Genomic DNA, 19568 nt, shown 5'->3' on the forward strand with positions numbered 1-19568 from the left:
CCATTTTATCTTTATGTTGGCGAATCAGCCTTCATCGCGTCTCTTCATTTCTTTGTTTCATCCTTTTTAGTCAAACTATCTGCAACATAGACCAACAATTACAAAACCCCAAGAATAGAAAAAAATGTCTCAATACGCAGTTAATGTTTTTTTAAGTTCATTACAAGAAAGCGCAGCAAAATGATATGAAACACTCATTTTACATAAAATTAGCCACCTACCTCGTCCCCAGTCCCTCGCTGTTGATTGCTTTGGAGATAAGCTAGGCAAAGTAGGCGACAGCAACAAAAACTTATAGCTCTGCACATCAACTATGCACGTGCATCAATTTTTGATGCATTTCTTTGCCCTCACCGCACCACTTTGATGGAAAATTTCTAGTTTCACGTTTACAGACCTAACACAAGACGACGAGTTTCTTCTTTATTTCTACACTTGGATCAGTAAGGTCTTTAACAATTCAATTCCAGGAAAATTCGCCAACAGTTGAAAAATTAAACCTGGTGGAATAATAGCAATGAAATTCGAAATAGCGCAAATTCACTTTCGAGTGACGTTTCCTAATAGGCCAATTTACAGTTGTGTGCTTAGTGTCCTAGCCTTTGAGTGAACGTGAGGCTGAGGTTGACCTTGTTTTCATAAGAACCTCGATCCTTTTCTAATGTAAATTTTGCTTAAAAAATACTAGTTAGGATAAGAAAGACATGATTTACATAATAGAGCAGGAAGGGCTGTATCAAAACAAGGTCAACTCCAGCCTCGTTTTCACCGGCAACTGTAAAAAGGGGCTATTGGGAAAGCGGGAACGAAGGGAGAACAGGGATTTTCCCTCCCCATCACTCCCCGCTCGCGCCTCTCGCTCGTTCCCATCACCCCCCGCTCGCGCCTCTCGCTCGTCCCTAGCCCCCCGCGTTTGAAATCCGTGCTTCCCGCTCAGCTTTGGGCGAGCCTGTGGAGAAGTCATCCTGCCACTTCTTCGACTGGTACAGAAAAATCTATCGAAGCGATTTCAACCCCGCAAACAAACAGACAGCTCTTTGACATTTCACTTATCCATATCAGCTCCTAGTCAATGATGGGTCAAACCAATCAGATATTTATCCATCCACTAGCTTGATTTGCCATAACCCGCCAATAGTGCGTTCCTGTTTAAGCAGCTTGATCGAATTTAATGTCATTTTCGGTCAAATTACGAGAAGACTGCTAAAATTTTTTCGCCCCTTTCGTGGCAAGAGGTTGTGAAGCAATTGACGTTTTAAGGGTAAGTGACAACACACTATTTTGTTTTGATTCCATTTTAATTAACTGTTCGTTTCTTGCACGCTCGTATGTTTCACTGCTGTAAATATTTGTAATGAAACCATACCACACATACTAAAGAAAGCAAACAGGAACTCTTCACCTCTTCAATTTTACGTCTTTCGTTACGAAAATAAGCTGTCCTTTGTCATCGCGGGGGTCGTAGTAATTCTGCAGTTAAATTCACAAGGAAAAGGTTGGGAAAAGCGAAAGATGGGCGGACGGTTTCTGTTGTTACGTGCATACTGGGGACGTCAAAGCTTAAGAAATTGAACTTATGTCCCGGTCATTTTTTTTTTAGTTTTCATTCCAGGTTGTTCATCGTATTACCATGAAGTCTCCACTCCTCTGGTTTCTAACGGTCTCCGTTTTTCTGTTGAGATTAATGAGCTTGACGGCCCTAGCCGCGCGAAAAAAGACGGGGTCCTCCGAGTGTTTTAAATCCATGTAGAACAACATGCCAGGTAAATGTTTAGATTCCCTGCCTCAATAAAATCAAGCCAAACAATGCAGCAGGTTTTCAGAAATGGCAGAAGAATTTCAGTCAATGTGTTGATGATTGTAAAAGATCAAAAAAGTATGTTTAAAGTCATTCAGCTAAGCGGATAATACCAATTGTGTCTGATTACTCTGTAATTATGGCTCAGTGTCGGTAGTGCTCTGTAGATTTTGGACTGTCGCGAGAGAACAAAATGAGAGTAAAAGAGATTATTTTAAGTACGCAGAAGAACATAATAACATAATAATAATATTCGTGGCTGCAAAATGTAGGACATTAAACAACCAGCCACATCTGAAGCCACTGAATACATATAGACTCTTATTGTATGTTGAAAAATTTCATCCTGTCACAAATGTTATGTTCAAAATTGCTGTCCAACGAGGAATTGGGGACATTACAAGACGCTTCAAAGACAAGTAAAAAAGAACTCGGTGGACTTATCTGTTTAATAAATTTTGTTGTAAAATACAAAAAAGTTAAGTTAAATTTAAAATGAAATGGAAAAAAAATAAAAACAATGATGACTTCTTAATTATATTCAAAGCAATTAAAATGTAAATATTGCATCCATTATTTGTCCAAGAGTCCGACTTAAGTAAAGGTCTCGGACTATCAAGCTCAATCGCTCTTGGATTTAGCTTTTGCATTAGTTTGGGCCAAGTGATCTGAAACAGAACAAATGAATAAATGAGTAAATGAGATAAGGCAAAATGGTTCACTGTCTAGCACCCAGGCTTTCTCTTCTAACTGTTTTGCACCCACACGTAACCGCTTTAGAAACTTACGGGGGCGACACACCCACCCGCGAACGGGGAACAACTAACGACAGGCTGTAAATGTTAGTGTAGTTACGAAAGTAGCAAAAAAAAAACTTACCGAAAGCTGGGGCTTCGGTAGAACCAACGCAAGTTTTGCGTCTTGGAGCCTGCGAAATTAATGGAGAACTTCATCAGCCTCGTTTCTGTCAAGAGCTTCAGTTTGGTAAGTAAGGACCAAAGTAACAAAGTACTAAGAAGGACCGGATCCTAATAAAGGATGTCATCAGCTATAAACTAAAATATCGAGCAAAAGAAGTGACGCTGATTTTACCAGAGTCGGGAATATATATTTTTTGTTACCAATATTTCGGAAGGCACAGCCTTCCTTCTTCAGGGTCTCAAATACAAATGACTAGGTCAAGCTAAGAGCAACTGTCGACCTACATCGAGTGTATACAAAAGGGGTGCCACAAACTGGGCTACACCATTCTCGCCCAGGCCTCTCAAATACGAGCACGGCGCCGAGTACCTCACGCGCGCGCACAGCCATAACCTGTGGTAGCCACATTCTCCACTGAAATTGCGTGCGTAGAAGAGTTCTGGGGATGAGATTGTGGCGACCACGGACCGTGAATTTTTTGTCCTTGTAAGGACTTCTGCGCAAGCGTAAGGTAATGAGGTGTCATTCTGGTCTCAGAGCCAGGTCATTTCATTTGGTCACAAGTATTTTCCTGTTTTACTTAGCCTGCATAAAGTAGGCGCTATGAAGTAGTATGACCGTAAGAAAGAACGGTCGCGCAAGGAGGACACGCGAGGGGATAGGGAGCTCCCTCTACCCTCGCGTGTCTCCTTCGCCTGCCTCGTTCTGTCTCGCAACCATATTACTTCTAAGCGCCTGCTACGAAAGCTCTGTTTACTAACCTCTGGTTTCTTATTTGCCGCTTCTTTACATTTCCGCCTATCTTTTTTGCTTTTGGACTTCAGCTTCTCCACATTTTTTTCTTCCCTTTTAGTTTCCACTTCCTCCGGGATTAAGCTCTCAGCACCACCGCAGTTAAAAGCACCTGTTTAAGTTTGAAATTCATTAGCGTAGTTTTCACTTTTCAACTTCACTGAGGGTAAATTTGATAGGCTAGGCCAAGAATGCTTAATCTTGAAACAGAGCAAGGCACCAACAGTACTTTCTACTTTTCGAAATCAACACTGATTTTTCTGCAGGAAAACTTTGTCAGCCGTTAAAGTTTTTTGAGAGAATTATCATATTCAGTGAAGAGGAGAAAAGGAGTCGGGCTGGCCTGAATCGTGTCAAGCCTACGTTCATTCTGGTCAAACCGGTTTTCCGAGTGCGAACATTCGTTTATTGGTAATCGATAAACTGATGGAAGTAATTGAACTAGTGTAATAAAGATTAAAAGCCCTGCGCAGCGTAGTTACTTAATGTTTATTTGAAAATTTTAAAATTGACGCTGTTCAAAAGAGTCTTAACCGACGTTTTGGCAATGCTGCCTTCATCAGGGTACAAGACTAGATACCGTTAAAAAGTTCGTTAAATTAGCCACAACCGTATTTAGTCTTGTACCCTGAAGAAGGCAGCATTGCCGAAACGTCGGTAAAGACTCTTTTGAACAGCGTCAAAGTAACTGAGCTGGCTGATTTAAGCGCACGGCTATTAGGCCTGGGTTCAATACTGTATCGTAACAATAAGCAGCACATTTTCAACAAAGGTCATACTCGACTTTATGCAAAATAACGGTACAGTAAAAAGTAACGGGCAACCAAAAACTTCAACTTGCTTTGCAATATTACTGCAAAATTAGTTGAATGGCAATGTTCTGAATTTTGCGCGTTATACCTGCCACGAATCAAAGGCTGTCTTGCATCAAATCAGGTTGTGGTTGGTGGCGAAAAGTTGTTGCAGAAATCGGAGAGAGGCTCTACTTTTTACAAAAAATCTGCACATAATTGCGCGTTTTACCAACCCAAGGCAAACTACAAACAGTGACGTAACTTTCTTGTATGGCGTGCTGGAATAGCTCCCGCAAAGCTCCTGCGTAATTTTATCCAATCAGAAGTCAGTATTCACGTAACTTGCAACAACCTGATTTTCTACAAGACAGGTTTTCAACTCGTTTGGCAGCAACAGCAAGGGAAAGAAAGACTCTGCTAACAGGGTGTTAATAACCTGACTAATTTGTTTAATACTTACTTTTTATCCTTGTGTTCGATTCGTATACATACGCTGGTGTGTCCCTACGTGATGCGACGAGACTTCTTACATAACCAGGGCGATTTTGCTGCAAATAGCAAAAGGATGTCACTTTTTAGTGTAAGGCGGAGTGAGATCTGGGCACGAGATCAGATGCTTATCAAAAGAGAAGCATTGGGTTGTTTACTTTTGATCAAAACCGTTGCCAGACGGTCACCTCAACCCCACCCGAGGCCACCGAACGCTGACCGTCTTCCGAAAAATAATGTTTAATTGCTCTCGAGTGCCAAGGTAGTTTGAATTATATATTAGGTCTTAGTTAATGAACTAAGACAGAATTAGCTCAGTGTGTTTGTGTTTGAGATACATGTAGAAAAAACAGCGCTAAAAAGAGCCTTCTGGTCCTTCAGAGTGGTTACTTTGCCATGTTACCATGGATACAATAGATATACTTATAAATAAACCAATCCCCTCAAAGGTAGTCTATTAAATGAACCAATCAAAACCAAGAAAACAATACCCGTAGCTGAGCCAGGGAAAACGCATTTTGGTTTCGTTCTGAGAACTGTGTTTGGCCTAGGCTGCAAAAATTAATATTCTGCTCATGCGTAAATAAAACCATGCGTATTCCATCTTGCGATCGCGCTTGCGTGAAAATGGCAGATCGTTTCACAGACCTTTCAGAGAGTGACCGAATGATAAAACAATTATTGAACTAGGTTATCGCAAAATATCGTGATTTGACAGTGTCTTGCAGGTCAATTATTTGCCTGTTCATTATTTCACCTCGTATCTGCCCGAGGAACAAGAAGCATCTCTTTCACGGTCTGATTGGTCGAGCTGCTCTGCCGTCAGTTGTTCTGATGTCGCCTCTTCTTCTACGTCATCAGGCTCTTTAATTGCAAGTTCCGCTAGCGTGCTCCTGAGATATCCTGAGGCAACGAAAAGAAAAATTGGTTATTTAAATTCCGCCTACAGTTATGGTAATTTGTCCTTTTTCGTTTGTTTGTTAGTTACCACGAAAACGTATAGATTCTGTCCAGTCTGAACCAGGACTTCTAGTAGGCTTATCCATAACGATGACGATTTCAACATTTGAGCAACAAACACTATACTACGTCACTTCCGCCCATTGTAGTACTGCATATTAAGCTGGTGATCTTCCTAATAAACCTGTTGAAGACTGGTATTGGCCGGTCGAATATCGTAACTACAATCTTCTCACGTTGCTTGATATAAAGTCCTTGCATTTTTCTTTTTGACAATAATTTATACTTCTTATTAACTTTGACTGTTCACGATCGTTTTTGATCCAACGTGGAGAGCAAGATTGATCGTACACGGTTTTTTGCAGTGGTCTTGCACCTTAACTTTTCATATGCTGTCAAAGTTAATTATTTCAGCTGATAAAATCAGTTGGAGATAACGAGACCCGTATATTTTTACCTGACCATTGTGCTGAGGAAGTCGTGGGAACATAGCCTGGCGTGTCTCTTCGGTGATGAAACATTGCCTTTGGCAAACAGTTTATAACAACGGGTCCACGCAAACTGCAACTTAATGCGAAAAATGAATCAGAGTGTGATTATAAGCCTTATACGGTCTTTTTTATAATCTGTGATATATAAAGTAGATTCGTGTCTGTTCTAGTCACAGCCTTCATTGAGTCATTGGGATTGCGTTTTAAATAAGCTGATTACACGAGTGCAAAGGAATTCAGCGAACATTTCAGTTAAGTAAAACAAGGCTAGAACTCAGGAAACCGTAAATTTATTACTTTCGAATTTCTATCTTTCTTTTTACCAATCTTTCTAAACGTTACCGCGCATGGGTCCAGAGGTCTATCTTCAAAATTGTGAGTTACAGACTACGAAGAACGACAACAAAAGCTTGACTTATAAAGTGAGTTCGCATTCTTTTAAACGCTATCACCATCATTCCAATTCTATAAATTTATCAGATACAGCGCGCTAATTCCCCTGGACTTGGATTAGAAAGTCGTCCATAGAACGCCGCATCAGGAGAACCGCAAAGAAATGAACCAAAAAGTGTGACGCACGTGCAGTTATGCTTATAAAAACCAATTTCTTTTTTTCCCGTTTGCGATTCTGTTCCCGTTGTTTATCTTAATTTCCAAATATCTAAGATTAAATAAACGGCGTCCAAAGTTTCAGGCTCTTGGGACGTTTCCCCTCGTTGTCGAAGTTTTCCTCTTTCTTGTCAGTTTGTTAAAAAACCTCAGACAACCAGACTAACGAAGCGTGTTCCGAGAAAATAAGTGATTGCCGCTAAAGAATGCGCGTGTTAAACGTTACGAAAAGTATAAGTTGTGATAGAATAAATGATGTAACAAGGTTTAATAATATTAATGTTTCCTTTTTGTATGTGGACAAAAAAAAATCATTCTTCTACCAAAAACAAAACATGTAAATCAGTCAAATGGATTGAAAATACATTAATAACTTTTCACTACAAAGACTTATTATCGAAAAGCAAATTATTATACATACCTTGCTTTAGCACATTCAGATCGACCGAAACAGTTTATTACTTGTCGACTGACGAACAAAAAGTAATATGTAACCGTTGTTAACGTTTTACGCGTTTCTCAGCTCGCCTACGTCGAAGGCACCGGTTAGTTTTTTTCCTTTTTGTTATTTCAGGTTATTTCTTAGCCTTTTCTGTGGCGTTTCTGTCGAGGTGAACAAGTTAAAAGGAAAAATGTCGATACAAGACTAAAAGGCGAGCAGAATCTTCATTCAAATTCGCACGGCAGAAAACATTGTTGGCCGCTTTTGATGATTGAAAGGGTGTGTCCGATTCAGCCTAGTCCCTAGGCGTTCTCTCTTGACCCGTTGTGTCTCGGTGACGTCATAGCTCACGGTAGAGTCCAGGATTGACCGAGCAGAGAACGCCTAGGGAGTAGGGTGTGTCCGATTTATGCAAGAATACTATTGTAAATTAGGCTCTATAATCAGGGAAAACACTAAAACAGGGTCAAAAAAGAGAAATAACGGCGCAGGGGGGCTCGCCGATTTTTTTTCCGTCTAATCAGGGGCACCCAATGACTATTTTCTGTTGAATATCTCTTCGGAGGAGCAAAAAATGCCTAGAACGTTCTAGAGGTTGAGGAAGGCTAAAAAGTTCTAGATGACCGTTCCATTCATGTACAATTTTCGAAGCTTATCTAACAAATTCCCTACGTTTTTCTGAACTTTAATTTTTTTCATTTCACTCCCCAGGTTAAGCTATTTTTCGTAGAGAAAGGAAACCTAAAATTTTCGAAACTGAAAACGCGATGCAGAGAGGAATCAGAAAAATTCTCACTTTTGTGAAACTTAAAATTGCAGCAAAAATTTTCGGGAAAATAATGTTGAAGCCCTTGTAATTTCGAAAAGACTCACGTTGCCCTAGGATGACCGAACAGATAACAAATTTTTAGCGCAATTAGAATACATTTCTAGGGATCTAAAAGTACTCTGGTAGCCTAAAAAGTGTTTTCAATGCATTTAGGAGGAAATGAGGAAATCGTCGTTGGGTGCTCCTGCCCAATGCGGAGGGTATTTCATATTTAACCACTGGCCAATATGATCTCCACCAGTATATTTAAAAATGGTCACCTTACAGCTGGTATGTTTAATCAACAGATGGATTGGATTGGATTGATTGGATTGGATTGATCACGGTTTTATTGTTCTCTTTGATCAGTTAAATTACACCGTCATATTGAAAACAAATCACCAACTAGTACAAAATCAACCAATAACAATTTCCCAACGAAGCTAGTACAGGAGTTTGAGCTAAAATTGCCTGAAAAGCACATATAGAAAACATTAAGAGAAGAGGTTCCTATTACAATCCCATCACGCTCCATGTTCACCTCCACCACCCAACAGACAAATTTGGATGTACATTAGAATTCATTCTTGGCTCTGAGGCTTGAAAGAATAAGCATTAAAGTAATGAAATATTCATCCCTAAACCTCAAGACGACTTCTTTTCTTTCATTACACCAAGTATTGGTACCATCCACTCCTTTGTTCACTGGCAAGTTTTCTCTTAACCCCTTCAGAATGTACAAGGTCTGAGACCTTGAGCTGTAAGTTCTTTCTTTTGTACCACGCCACAAACGAGCAAAAAGTTATAAATATTTTTAATTGGACACAACGATGCGAATTAAACCTACTAAGAGGCAAAAAATCAAAATTCTAACCCATTATTATTGTCAAAAGAACACATGGAACTGACTAACCTACAATTAAGATACATTTTACAAGGTAAGTAAGTTTTGACATATAGCTGGGTTACCTGGTTAGACACCTTCAAAGGGAGGTAATATGAGGTATCATCATTTTCTCCCTACTCAGTATCAAAGAATGTAGTGAAAGTGGAAACGAGAATTTATATGTTTAATGCTATCTAACATGATCAGGATGTTTGCAGTTTTTTTCCTCTATCATCAGACGAAGCAGAATATGTAAGAAGGGGGGAAAGTGCAAGAATGGGACATTTGATAGTTTGCAGTTCTGTAAGAAACATCACTGTCTTCCAAAAAAATTTCAGACACCACAACCAAATGTCAAGAAAGCAATCTTTTTTTTTAGAAAATGACCGCAAGCATGCTAACATGTTACGCGTACAACTTCATCATCATTACTAGGGATGGTTAACAATAAAATCACAGACTCCTTCTGATTGAGGCCAAGGTTGAAAAACTCTAAACATAAGGAAACAGCAAGATTTAGGTCCAAAAATTCCTCAAGAACCAAGCCTTTGAACATACAAGTCACCACCCCTATTACTTTAAAACTAAGCAAAGAAACTAGAGCTGAATGGTATTTTAAATTATTTCCACTCTTCGTAGCTGCTGATTTACAGCATGCATGTCGGCATTACATGACTTCATATTCCTTCTTGATGGATCTCATGAGGCAGCAGGCAAATATGATGCCAATCAGCTGAAAAATAAGACCAACAAACAGTTTGTTAAAACCTTACAGTGTGAAAGATTTACATAAATGCCAACTCTCCCTGTTTTCCCGGGAAGCCTGGAGTCTCCCAAGTTTTTCATCACATTTCCCGGTATCCTCGTTAGAGCACCAAATCTCCCGCGAAATACCTACCGTGGCCTCTTTCAAATGTTTTTTCACTAATTTCATTATATTCGAGATGTCACAGAAAGGAAAATAAAAGAAGAAGTGGATTTAGTGTTCTTATTTGAGCTGTTCTCAATCTGGAAACGTAAAACAGAGCAATCAAATTGATATATATTTAACAAGTATCATAATTGGTCAGAAACCAACCAATCAAATTGCACGATATATGGTAGAAAGTTAACGCGGTTTTCGCACACTGTTATCGACGCTGGGGACATTGGGAAGGCCTTCTGGTGACTTTGGAGAGGATTCAGACATGGTCGAAAATGACATTCTTACAATGCAAAGATTTCTTCTAGACGTCACCAGATTTTTGTACTCAGGGGGGTTGGCAGGTATGGATTTACAAAACCAGTTTACAGTCACACCTGTATTGAGCAGGCCTATATTTAACGGTCACCCTCTATTAAGTGCTCACTTATCAACTGACCTGAATTTAGCGGTCAGGGTCACCTTTCCCAACATCCCTACAACTTATATTTCATTGTTCTCTCCTCTATTAACCCTTTAAGTTCCAATAGTGACCAACATCAATTTTCTCCTAATGATATCCATAGATTGTCAAGAGACTAGGTTGTGAGAATTAATTAAATGATCACCTAAGAGAAAATGCTTTGATCTTTACTCAAATTCTCTCAACTCATTCTTTAAAGAAATGTATAGAGATCAGTTTGGAGAATTTGCCTATGGATATTGGGGCTTAACGGGTTAAACTGTCACTTAGATAAGATACACTGTATTAACTGCAACAGATACAGTGGCATGTTGGTTAGTAGTCTTTTACTTCCTTTCTTTTGGAATAAGAAGAGGTAGAGACACTATGAGGTTATTCTTTTCCATTTTCTTCAACAACTCTCAGGTTTGTTAAACCTGTATTAAACAGTGTCAGTAAGCCATTCCCAAAGGGTGACTGCTTAACCCTTTAAGCCCCAAATATCCGCATACAAATTCTCCAAAATGATCTCTATACACTTCCTTTAAGAATTAGTTGAGAGAATTAAAGAAAAGATCAAGGCGTTTTCTCTTTGGTGATCATTTTAATACCTCTCATAACCATATCTCTTAATAATAATAATAATAATAATAATAATAATAATAATATTCAATACTTATATTGCGCTTTTTCTATAAAAATACTCAAAAGCGCATTACAATATTATCAATAACTAAATTAAAACCAGTAAAATCACCCGGTAAAATTACAATATTACAATATTAACATTACAATATTAAAAAAATAAAAATAAAAATAATAAAAATAAAAATAAATAAATAAATAAATAATCTAACTAAAAGCCTTTTTAAATAAATATGTTTTAACAGAGCGTTTAAAAGAGTCGATTGATGTTTCCTGTCTAATTGGCAGAGGAAGACTGTTCCATAAAAAGGGGGCAGCCATCGATAACGCGCGATCTCCCAAGGTCTTCTTCGTTCTTAGCCGAGGTCTTTCTAACAATATACCATTATTGTTACGGCGTAGTTGGTAACGTGAGACCGGTAAGACAGAGACAAGATCCTTAAGATAGCTAGGCGCAACACCGTGCAGAATCTTGAATGTAACAAGGAGAATCTTAAAATCTACGCGCAAGCGCACTGGTAGCCAGTGGAGTTCTCTTAACAAAGGAGTAACGTGACAATACTTAGGTGCACAGTAAACCAATCGAGCACTGGCATTCATGACTCTTTGAAGTTTCTTAATTTGATACTCAGGAGCACCGTACAATAAACCATTACAGTAGTCAAGCCTGCTTGTGATGAACGCGTGAACAAGCCTCTCGGTGGACTCACGAGACAAATACTTCCTAATGTGCCGGATATTGTACAAATAATAAAACGCGCTAGCACAAGTCTTAGTCACATGAGTCGACATGTCCAGATGAGAATCGAACCAGGTGCCCAAATTGCGCACTGAAGAAGCAGGCGATACCTCAGCTTGGCCGATCTTGATCTTGTCAACGGACACCTTTGATAACTGTCGTTCCGTGCCAATGATCAGGAACTCAGTTTTATCGTCATTTAGCATTAACTTATCATCTCTCATCCAAGCGCGAACGTCATGAATACAGTTCTCAATCGCAATCACAGCATCAGCCTCGCTGGTCTTATCAACGGGATTAAACGATATATATAGCTGTGTATCGTCCGCGTAGGTGTGAACGGATGGCAGATGAGATTTCATGATGTCAAACAGCGAACTCGCGTAGATGGTAAATAAGAGGGGGCCCAAACAAGAACCTTGTGGGACCCCGCAAGACAGATTAAATTTATCAGAGAGCGATCCGTTAACTGAGACCTGCTGCGTTCTTCCCGCCAAATAAGATTTAAACCATGATAAAGCCTTATCCCGAAGGCGAAGCTTGGACTGCAGCCTGTGCAGAAGAATACCGTGATCTACGGTGTCAAACGCAGCGCTGAGATCTAACATAACAAGCAATGTGACGTGACCTTTGTCCATATTTAGCAGAAGATCGTTTTTAACTTTTAATAACGCCGTCTCAGTGCTGTGATTCTGCCGATATCCGCTTTGGAGGACAGGAAATAAGTTGTTGGCTGTCATATGATCTTGTAATTGGATAGCCACGGACTTTTCCGTGATCTTTGATGTAACCTGCAAGTTGCTCACCGGTGACTATGTATGGATATTGTATGGATATTGTTAGGAGAAAATGATGTTGGTCAATGTTGGTCACTATTGGGACTTAATGGGTTAATACAGGTTTGACTGTGTTCAAGAGATGGATAGTGGGGGAAAACAATATGACAGCTCACTCAGTCCTGACAGGGACCAGAGGCTGCAAGCACTACATCTGACTTAAGTTATTACTTTGAAGTTGACACCCTTCAATAGATACAGTACAAGAACACATTAAGTTACAAACCTGAATGAAAGCAATACCGATACCAACTCCACCAACAACAACAATGTGATCTTTAAGGTACTTTTCAAGTTCTGACAGACAACCCTGAAAGTAGGACAGCAAGATTAATCTTGAAAACATCAAACTGAGCAGGAATTAAAAATTGATTATGAGGAAGAAAATTGAAAGGAATTTGCTCTGAAGTTGACAACAAAATTTTCAACTTTTTTTTTTGCTTTATGACCGTGTTTGCTAAACAGAGTTTTAGTACATTCTACAACAATACTTTGTCTCCAGCCATACCCCATTTGACTTGTCCACTGCAACCCAAGTTTCAAGTACTAAAATATCTTTGAGGAAACACCTAACATCATGCACTTACCTTTGAGTTCAACTTGCTTGGATTTTTCTTTGCGTCACTCACAGTTGTTGGGCAACCAGTTACACCTTTTTTGCAGCAAGATTCTGGAAATACTGTACCATTGCCAGCCTTGAAATAGTCGGTGTAATTATCAACCCCACAGCAAGCAAACTACAAGAAAAAGACAGACAGTAGAATCCCATGAATACAACCACCATGAGGCCATACAAATCCAACCTATGTCACAGACATAATCTAACCCTGATTAATAAAGACTATCAAACAGCACCAATACCCTAGTCCTGGGCCCCCAATGGAATCAACAGTGCATTTTAAACTTCTCTTCAACCTGATTGACAATCAGATAATGGCTCTTTTAACAGGCCAACCACATGCATTGTGAGTAATCTAATCCGGGTAAAAGTTAGGGGCCTAGAACAAGAATTTCAGCGCTGGTTGATAGTCAAACTTAACTAGGGTCGAGTTGTTCAAAGCTGGGTTAAGATAACCTAGGGTTAGTGCGAGATTTGAGAAAATACTTTTGAACATAAGAAAAAGGAAACCAGGGTTAAATTTAACCCTGGGTTAAGTGCTAATCAGCCTTTGAACAACTGGGCCCAGAGGTTTAGTTTTGTCTGTGGCACAGATTATGCAAATCCCGTCAAATTATTATTAATAGGCTTGCATCACATTTTGATAAAGCAACAATCCAAAAACAGTTTGGAGATTCAATAAGGATTCAGGCAGTGATACTAGTGGCACATACACAAAAATCTTAGACTATATGTTTTTTACTCAACCCAAACACATTATTAATACTGAAGTAAATATTTCTTATTTACCAGTTAATAATTAAAAATTAAATACAACAAGTATTTTGGTAGTAAGGCTAACAGAGATGGCAGAAAGTATTGGTCACTTGTGATCAAAATATAACAAGTATCTTGGTAGTAAGGCTAACAGAGATGGCAAAAGTATTGGTCACTTGTGATCAAAATACAACAAGTATCTTGGTAGTAAGGCTAACAGAGATGGCAAAAGTATTGGTCACTTGTGATCAAAATACAACAAGTATCTTGGTAGTAAGGCTAACAGAGATGGCAAAAGTATTGGTCACTTGTGATCAAAATACAACAAGTATCTTGGTAGTAAGGCTAACAGAGATGGCAAAAGTATTGGTCACTTGTGATCAAAATACAACAAGTATCTTGGTAGTAAGGCTAACAGAGATGGCAAAAGTATTGGCCACTTGTGATCAAAAAACATGCAACTTACTTCTTTCTGTGCTTTATCCATAGCCTTCTGGATAACCTTATCGGTAGCATACTTGTCAACACCTTTTTCAAGCCCCTCTTTCACATAACCCTCAAGCTAAATTAACAACAAGAAAGATATTAAAATCAGCAAGTCAGTGTATGCCAGCGCGGGTCCGAAATCCAAAACACCCATTTTACTTGAACAGATTATCATAGCTTTAATCACAAATCCATACACGTAATACATCTCCAAATTGCTAAAGAAGTGACTCTATCAAATTTAAGGTATACAAATGTACAATTGGTAAGCAGAAAAACTGGAAAACAGTAAGCAGAAAGGTAAAAATTACGCCTTTCTGGGCTCTACAACGGACCGCGTGGTCGATAACATAACAAAACTAGTGCGCATGAGCAGAAATCAGTGACACATACATGATGTAAAAAAGGGCGGAACACGGGTGCAGCTACACAGTGTGTGTAAGTCATTATTTCACTAGGCCTAAAGCAGAGGAAATGGCCACAGTAGTTTCATATTCTGTTGTTCATATTCAAATAAAGCCTTAACTAGCCTCATTCTTAAGTACAAAATTCAAAGAATACCTTATCTCAAGCAAGGCTAGTCAGGCTAAGTTTAATTCAAACACAAGAATATTAATCTCGCAGCCATTTTTGCATTGGGTCCACGCTACACATGAATGGCGTATAAGTATAAAAATGGCGCATAAATAGATTATTAACAGGGGCCCAATATGCACCCAAAGCACATTACGGTGAATATTTAGCAAGGGTGGCGCAGTGGTGAGAGCACTCGCCTCCCACCAATGTGGCCCAGGTTCAAATCCCAGCATCGATGCCATATGTGGGTTGAGTTTGTGTCGTTGGTTCTTTCCTTTGCTCCGAGAGGTTTTTCTCCACGTACTCCGGTTTTCCCCTCTCCTCAAAAACCAACATTTCCAAATTCCTACTCGACCGGGAATCAGGTAGACGAAGAACCACTATGTGGATGTGCTACCTGCAAATCGTTATTTATTTATTTATTTTATTTTATTTAGCAATAGGAACGTCCTAAATTGTGCTCCTATGACAAATAAAAAATGGTGTCAGCATAAGGTTAATATTGTAGTTTTTCTATGCGCTTATGAGAAAAGTGGGTAAACACACAGTGCTTTGTAGGCATCAATAACAGCTAGATCGCACCGGATCAGATCAACCTGTGTATTTCACCAAATGCCAGAAGGTTAGGAATAGGGTTATGGGGATTGATCCAGTTGGATGCCAACCAGGTTTGTCAACAGCCATGTTTTGTATATATATGTATGTTGCTCCAACAGAACTGAAGAACTTACTTTATCTTTGAAGGCATAGGCCAAGGCACCTGCTGCAATCTCAAGGATGAAAATGATTACCAGTAATATAGCAAACTGAAAAGAAAGCGGGAGAATTTGGCATCACATCCATTATAAGCTTTGTTCTGCACAGGCCCCTCCATTACTAAAGGAGTCCCAGGTGACTTCTGATGAGCTGCCAGATTGTCCTTGCATTTGTCTTTTCTTCCATGTGCTTAAGAATCAAACGGTGACTTTGAATTTAGACCAGGTGTCACTTAGAGGGCCTCATTCCATTCCCTCAAAGCTTAAACCTTAAGACTCATTTCAAACCCAAGAAAGAAAGGTGTTCACACAGCTCCATATCATTTTTATAATAGTGGACCACCCCACACACACCCCCAACCACCTAGGGCTTAATGGAGGCAAGTTTTAACAGCAGTTCAAAACTTAATTAATGTTTAACGAGTGTTGTTATATCTGATAAAGACACGGCTAAACTTAACGTCCAATCTTTTAGACCAAAATCAGCCCAAATCTAAATTTTAGTGCAAGAATGAGTTGATCTATATCAGAGATGTTGAAGCTGTTTAACAAACTCACAGTCATGTATTATCAGGTGTAATAACTTGGCTTCCTCTTGAGTTTTTAAACCTGATAATACACTCCCGCTCATTTTTTAAACAGTACGTAACAAGTAGGACAGGATCTGTAAGTAAGGGTTCGAGCCTTGTCATCACATCATCTTCTTAAACAAAAAACTTTGGTGCACTTCGTCTCTCTAATCCCAGGTATATATATTGGCAGCGGCGTCATTCTGCTGGGGATATCCCTGTAATTAACCCTTAAGCAGCATCAAATTTCTCCTTGTAATATCAATGCTTTATAAAACACAGTGCTGATAAGAATTAAGGACATGATCACACAAAAATAATATAAAGAACTGATATTTCCACAATTTCTCTTCACTACTTCAGTAGAAAAGGTATAAGGGTACCAAATGAGAAAATAAATTTTAATAATAAGGGTTAAAGCGTTAACTCGGATCCCATCCAAGGGGGAAAGAATCAACAATTCATGGTGCTTCACGCTTCAGAAAATGGATTACATTCCAACCCAAAGAGCACCACTTGCTCCTAATGCACCTTGGGCTTTTACTCAACGCCCCCCCCCCCCCCCTTCACCCTTCCACATAGCACTTACCGTGGTAACCATACAGTAATTTTCTTTGTATGCTCCACAGCATCCTAAAAATCCAACAATGGCCACAATGACGCCGATGATGATGAGAAAGACTGGTCCTGTTGTCAGACTGCTAGTAGTTATTTCAACAAAGTCGCCATATTTTGCCTTGATGACTGCACCAACCACAATCAGAGCGAGGCCCGAGAGCTGAAAAAAAAAATTTCATTGACATACTGTAAAATTCTAAAATCTGACCCACAAAAATGCTGCCAGTAACAGTGAAATTTCCATGACATACCCTTTATTCAAACGACTAATTATTATTGATACCTCTTGATAAATTATTTCATTATTCATTCAAAATATTTCCCCGATTCTGATTGGCTAACATGCACAATTCACCATAACCAGCTACTGATGCCCAAATTTGGAAGAATTTTGCAATTAATCAACCGGTGACGTCAAAAGTGCAGCTTCCTTGCAGGTTAATGCACAAAGATCTCTATAATTCTTCGTATGATACGAAAGCCTACAGTCTCAACGGATAACACCCTCCTCAAAATGCATAATTCTTCATAAGATACCCAGCCTTATTCATTAATTGTTAAGTAATCTTGAGGACAATCAACCACTATTCCCTTAGTGTCCCCAATTAGCTTCAATTAGCTTATCACATTGACACCTAAATAAAGTTATGTTATGTTAACTCTCAACACAACAGGAATATCATCAAAGTTTGTCCAGGTTTCATGTGGAATAAACCCAAGACTACACAGCCAAAATTTGCCGTTCTCTGGCGACAACACGGCATGAACTGTTAACTAATCAATTTCAGACTGGTGTTGGTTAGTTTCAACAAACTTGTCTAAAACTTAACCGAATATATCATTTCTTTGTTTTTTACTCACTTACATTCAGAAAAGTCATATGACGACAAAGGCTATGGTGTTTAGTGCAGAAGTGAAAAAGGAAGAGATAATAGGTGAAATGTATTTTTACCAGGGGAAACACATTTTCTGTTGGGGAAGTATAATAATGATGGGATATAATAAGTATCCATACCCACTATATACAATGGGAGCTATAGTAACATAAAAGATGCCTGGAAAACGTTCTTAAGTTTATGCATTTATTTGAGTTTTTGTTTCTACAGGAAGTTTTAAAAGCATTTTATAAAAAAAAAGAAGAACATCTTTCATTCACATATGGCTGCTTCCTCAGAAATATCATATCCATGGCAATATTGAATTGTTTTAAGAAAGCAATACAATTCAGTGGATTTATTTTGAATTTCAACAGATGTTTTTATGTAAATCAACATACAAAATAATAAGGGTTAAAGAATTCGTAAATTAGTAAGCAGAACCAGTTGGACGCATACAAATATTGAGTGATTTTTTAAAAACATCTCTCTCATGCTTTCTTGACTGAGCAAGAAATATGGCGGAAAAAAATTCTCTTGTAATACCTTTAAATCAAACAAAGGGAAAGGCACAGTTATATGTTATGCTCACTGAACCTGGAAAAACATAAAAGAAGCAAAATATACACAAAAGCAAGCAGTATACGCTTCAATGAAAACGAATATTTGTGACTTCGATTGAGCAAGCGATTGGCGGTCTTGTGTAGACGATAAATATCCCCTACTATGTGCAGTAAGAACAGTACATCAATAATTTATTGGATCCCTGTTTGAGGATTCTGTAAAGTTTGATTTGGCAAATTAGTTGGGTTGTGAAAGTTAAACGAATTCACTTAAGCGACTGAACCGTGGAAAATAGGCGCGTCAAAAACACTCAGATAAATCCTATTTCATTCGAAATTTGTTCCCTTTCGTCATCTCAGTTTACTGAAATGGTGACACATTTTCGATAAGTCACGACCAGTATACTCGAAAAAGACTGGTGCGATTTTCAAATGTTCTGTACATGTTTCGAAGACATCGAGATTGGTTCGGTTCGGAGAGGAGCAAAATTTCGTTTGTGAAAAAACATTGAACTTATCAGCCATATACATATAGACACTTTCACTTTCACTTTCAATTCCGCGATAAGCACGCTACCTCAACTTACAGAGGCGCCATGCATAAGGCGTATTATGCATGAGCTTTACAGCTTCCAGAAATGTACAACACTCGTTAGTTTCAAGAAGAGGTCACGTAACAAGAAATATACTTACCCAGAAAATGAAATTAAAGAAGAATAAGAGATATTTGATAAGAACCATTCCACCAGATGCCATCTTGACTTTTTCCTTTGCTTCAGACGACCAAAATATAGAGACGTAGAACTTCACAACTTGCGAAATGCAAATGCAGAGCAGATAGCGCAGATAAGTACGAATGATGGTAATTACAGCTTGAGCCCATTTTGGCATAATACGTCATCTCCTCGTGACGTGATTGGCTCTTTGAAGATCCCGTGACGGTACGTGAGACAGTCAGAGACGAAAAAAAATTTTGAGTAATTTTTCCACAAATGTTAACTTGAGGTTACTTAGCGGCGGAGTAAATAGACACAAGTTCTAAAAATTCCTGTTGTGCAGGAAAAATTGCGTTGCTGTATTCGTTCAAGTAATTTCGTATGCAATTGTCTATACAGAGGTGATAGCTTGGAGATAATAATAATATAGTTTAAAGTGCTTGAACTTTATAAAAACGTGC

At 38.8% G+C, this 19568-nt stretch overlaps 2 protein-coding genes and 1 long non-coding RNA gene across 3 annotated transcripts; all 3 read right to left on the reverse strand.

The window, feature by feature from the left end:
- Positions 1–2328: 2328 nt before the first annotated feature.
- LOC140924216 (uncharacterized) lies at positions 2329–3694 on the reverse strand. Its single transcript, XR_012164211.1, has 3 exons — positions 3481–3694; positions 2678–2726; positions 2329–2466 (listed from the first exon to the last, which is right to left on the reverse strand). It is a non-coding gene; the product is annotated as an uncharacterized lncRNA (long non-coding RNA).
- Positions 3695–4740: 1046 nt separating this feature from the next.
- On the reverse strand, positions 4741–6288 carry LOC140924467 (uncharacterized). Its single transcript, XM_073374493.1, has 3 exons — positions 6212–6288; positions 5552–5697; positions 4741–4853 (listed from the first exon to the last, which is right to left on the reverse strand). Exons 1-3 carry the CDS (start codon positions 6273–6275, stop codon positions 4755–4757), a joined length of 309 nt encoding a protein of 102 aa, XP_073230594.1. The 5' UTR covers positions 6276–6288; the 3' UTR covers positions 4741–4754.
- A 2148-nt stretch (positions 6289–8436) lies between these two features.
- On the reverse strand, positions 8437–19245 carry LOC140924328 (CD151 antigen-like). Its single transcript, XM_073374359.1, has 7 exons — positions 19085–19245; positions 16925–17113; positions 15743–15817; positions 14416–14511; positions 13162–13311; positions 12801–12884; positions 8437–9723 (listed from the first exon to the last, which is right to left on the reverse strand). Exons 1-7 carry the CDS (start codon positions 19145–19147, stop codon positions 9658–9660), a joined length of 723 nt encoding a protein of 240 aa, XP_073230460.1. The 5' UTR covers positions 19148–19245; the 3' UTR covers positions 8437–9657.
- Positions 19246–19568: the final 323 nt, after the last annotated feature.

This window comes from Porites lutea, chromosome 14 (genome assembly GCF_958299795.1).
Source record: "Porites lutea chromosome 14, jaPorLute2.1, whole genome shotgun sequence".
NCBI lineage: Eukaryota > Metazoa > Cnidaria > Anthozoa > Scleractinia > Poritidae > Porites > Porites lutea.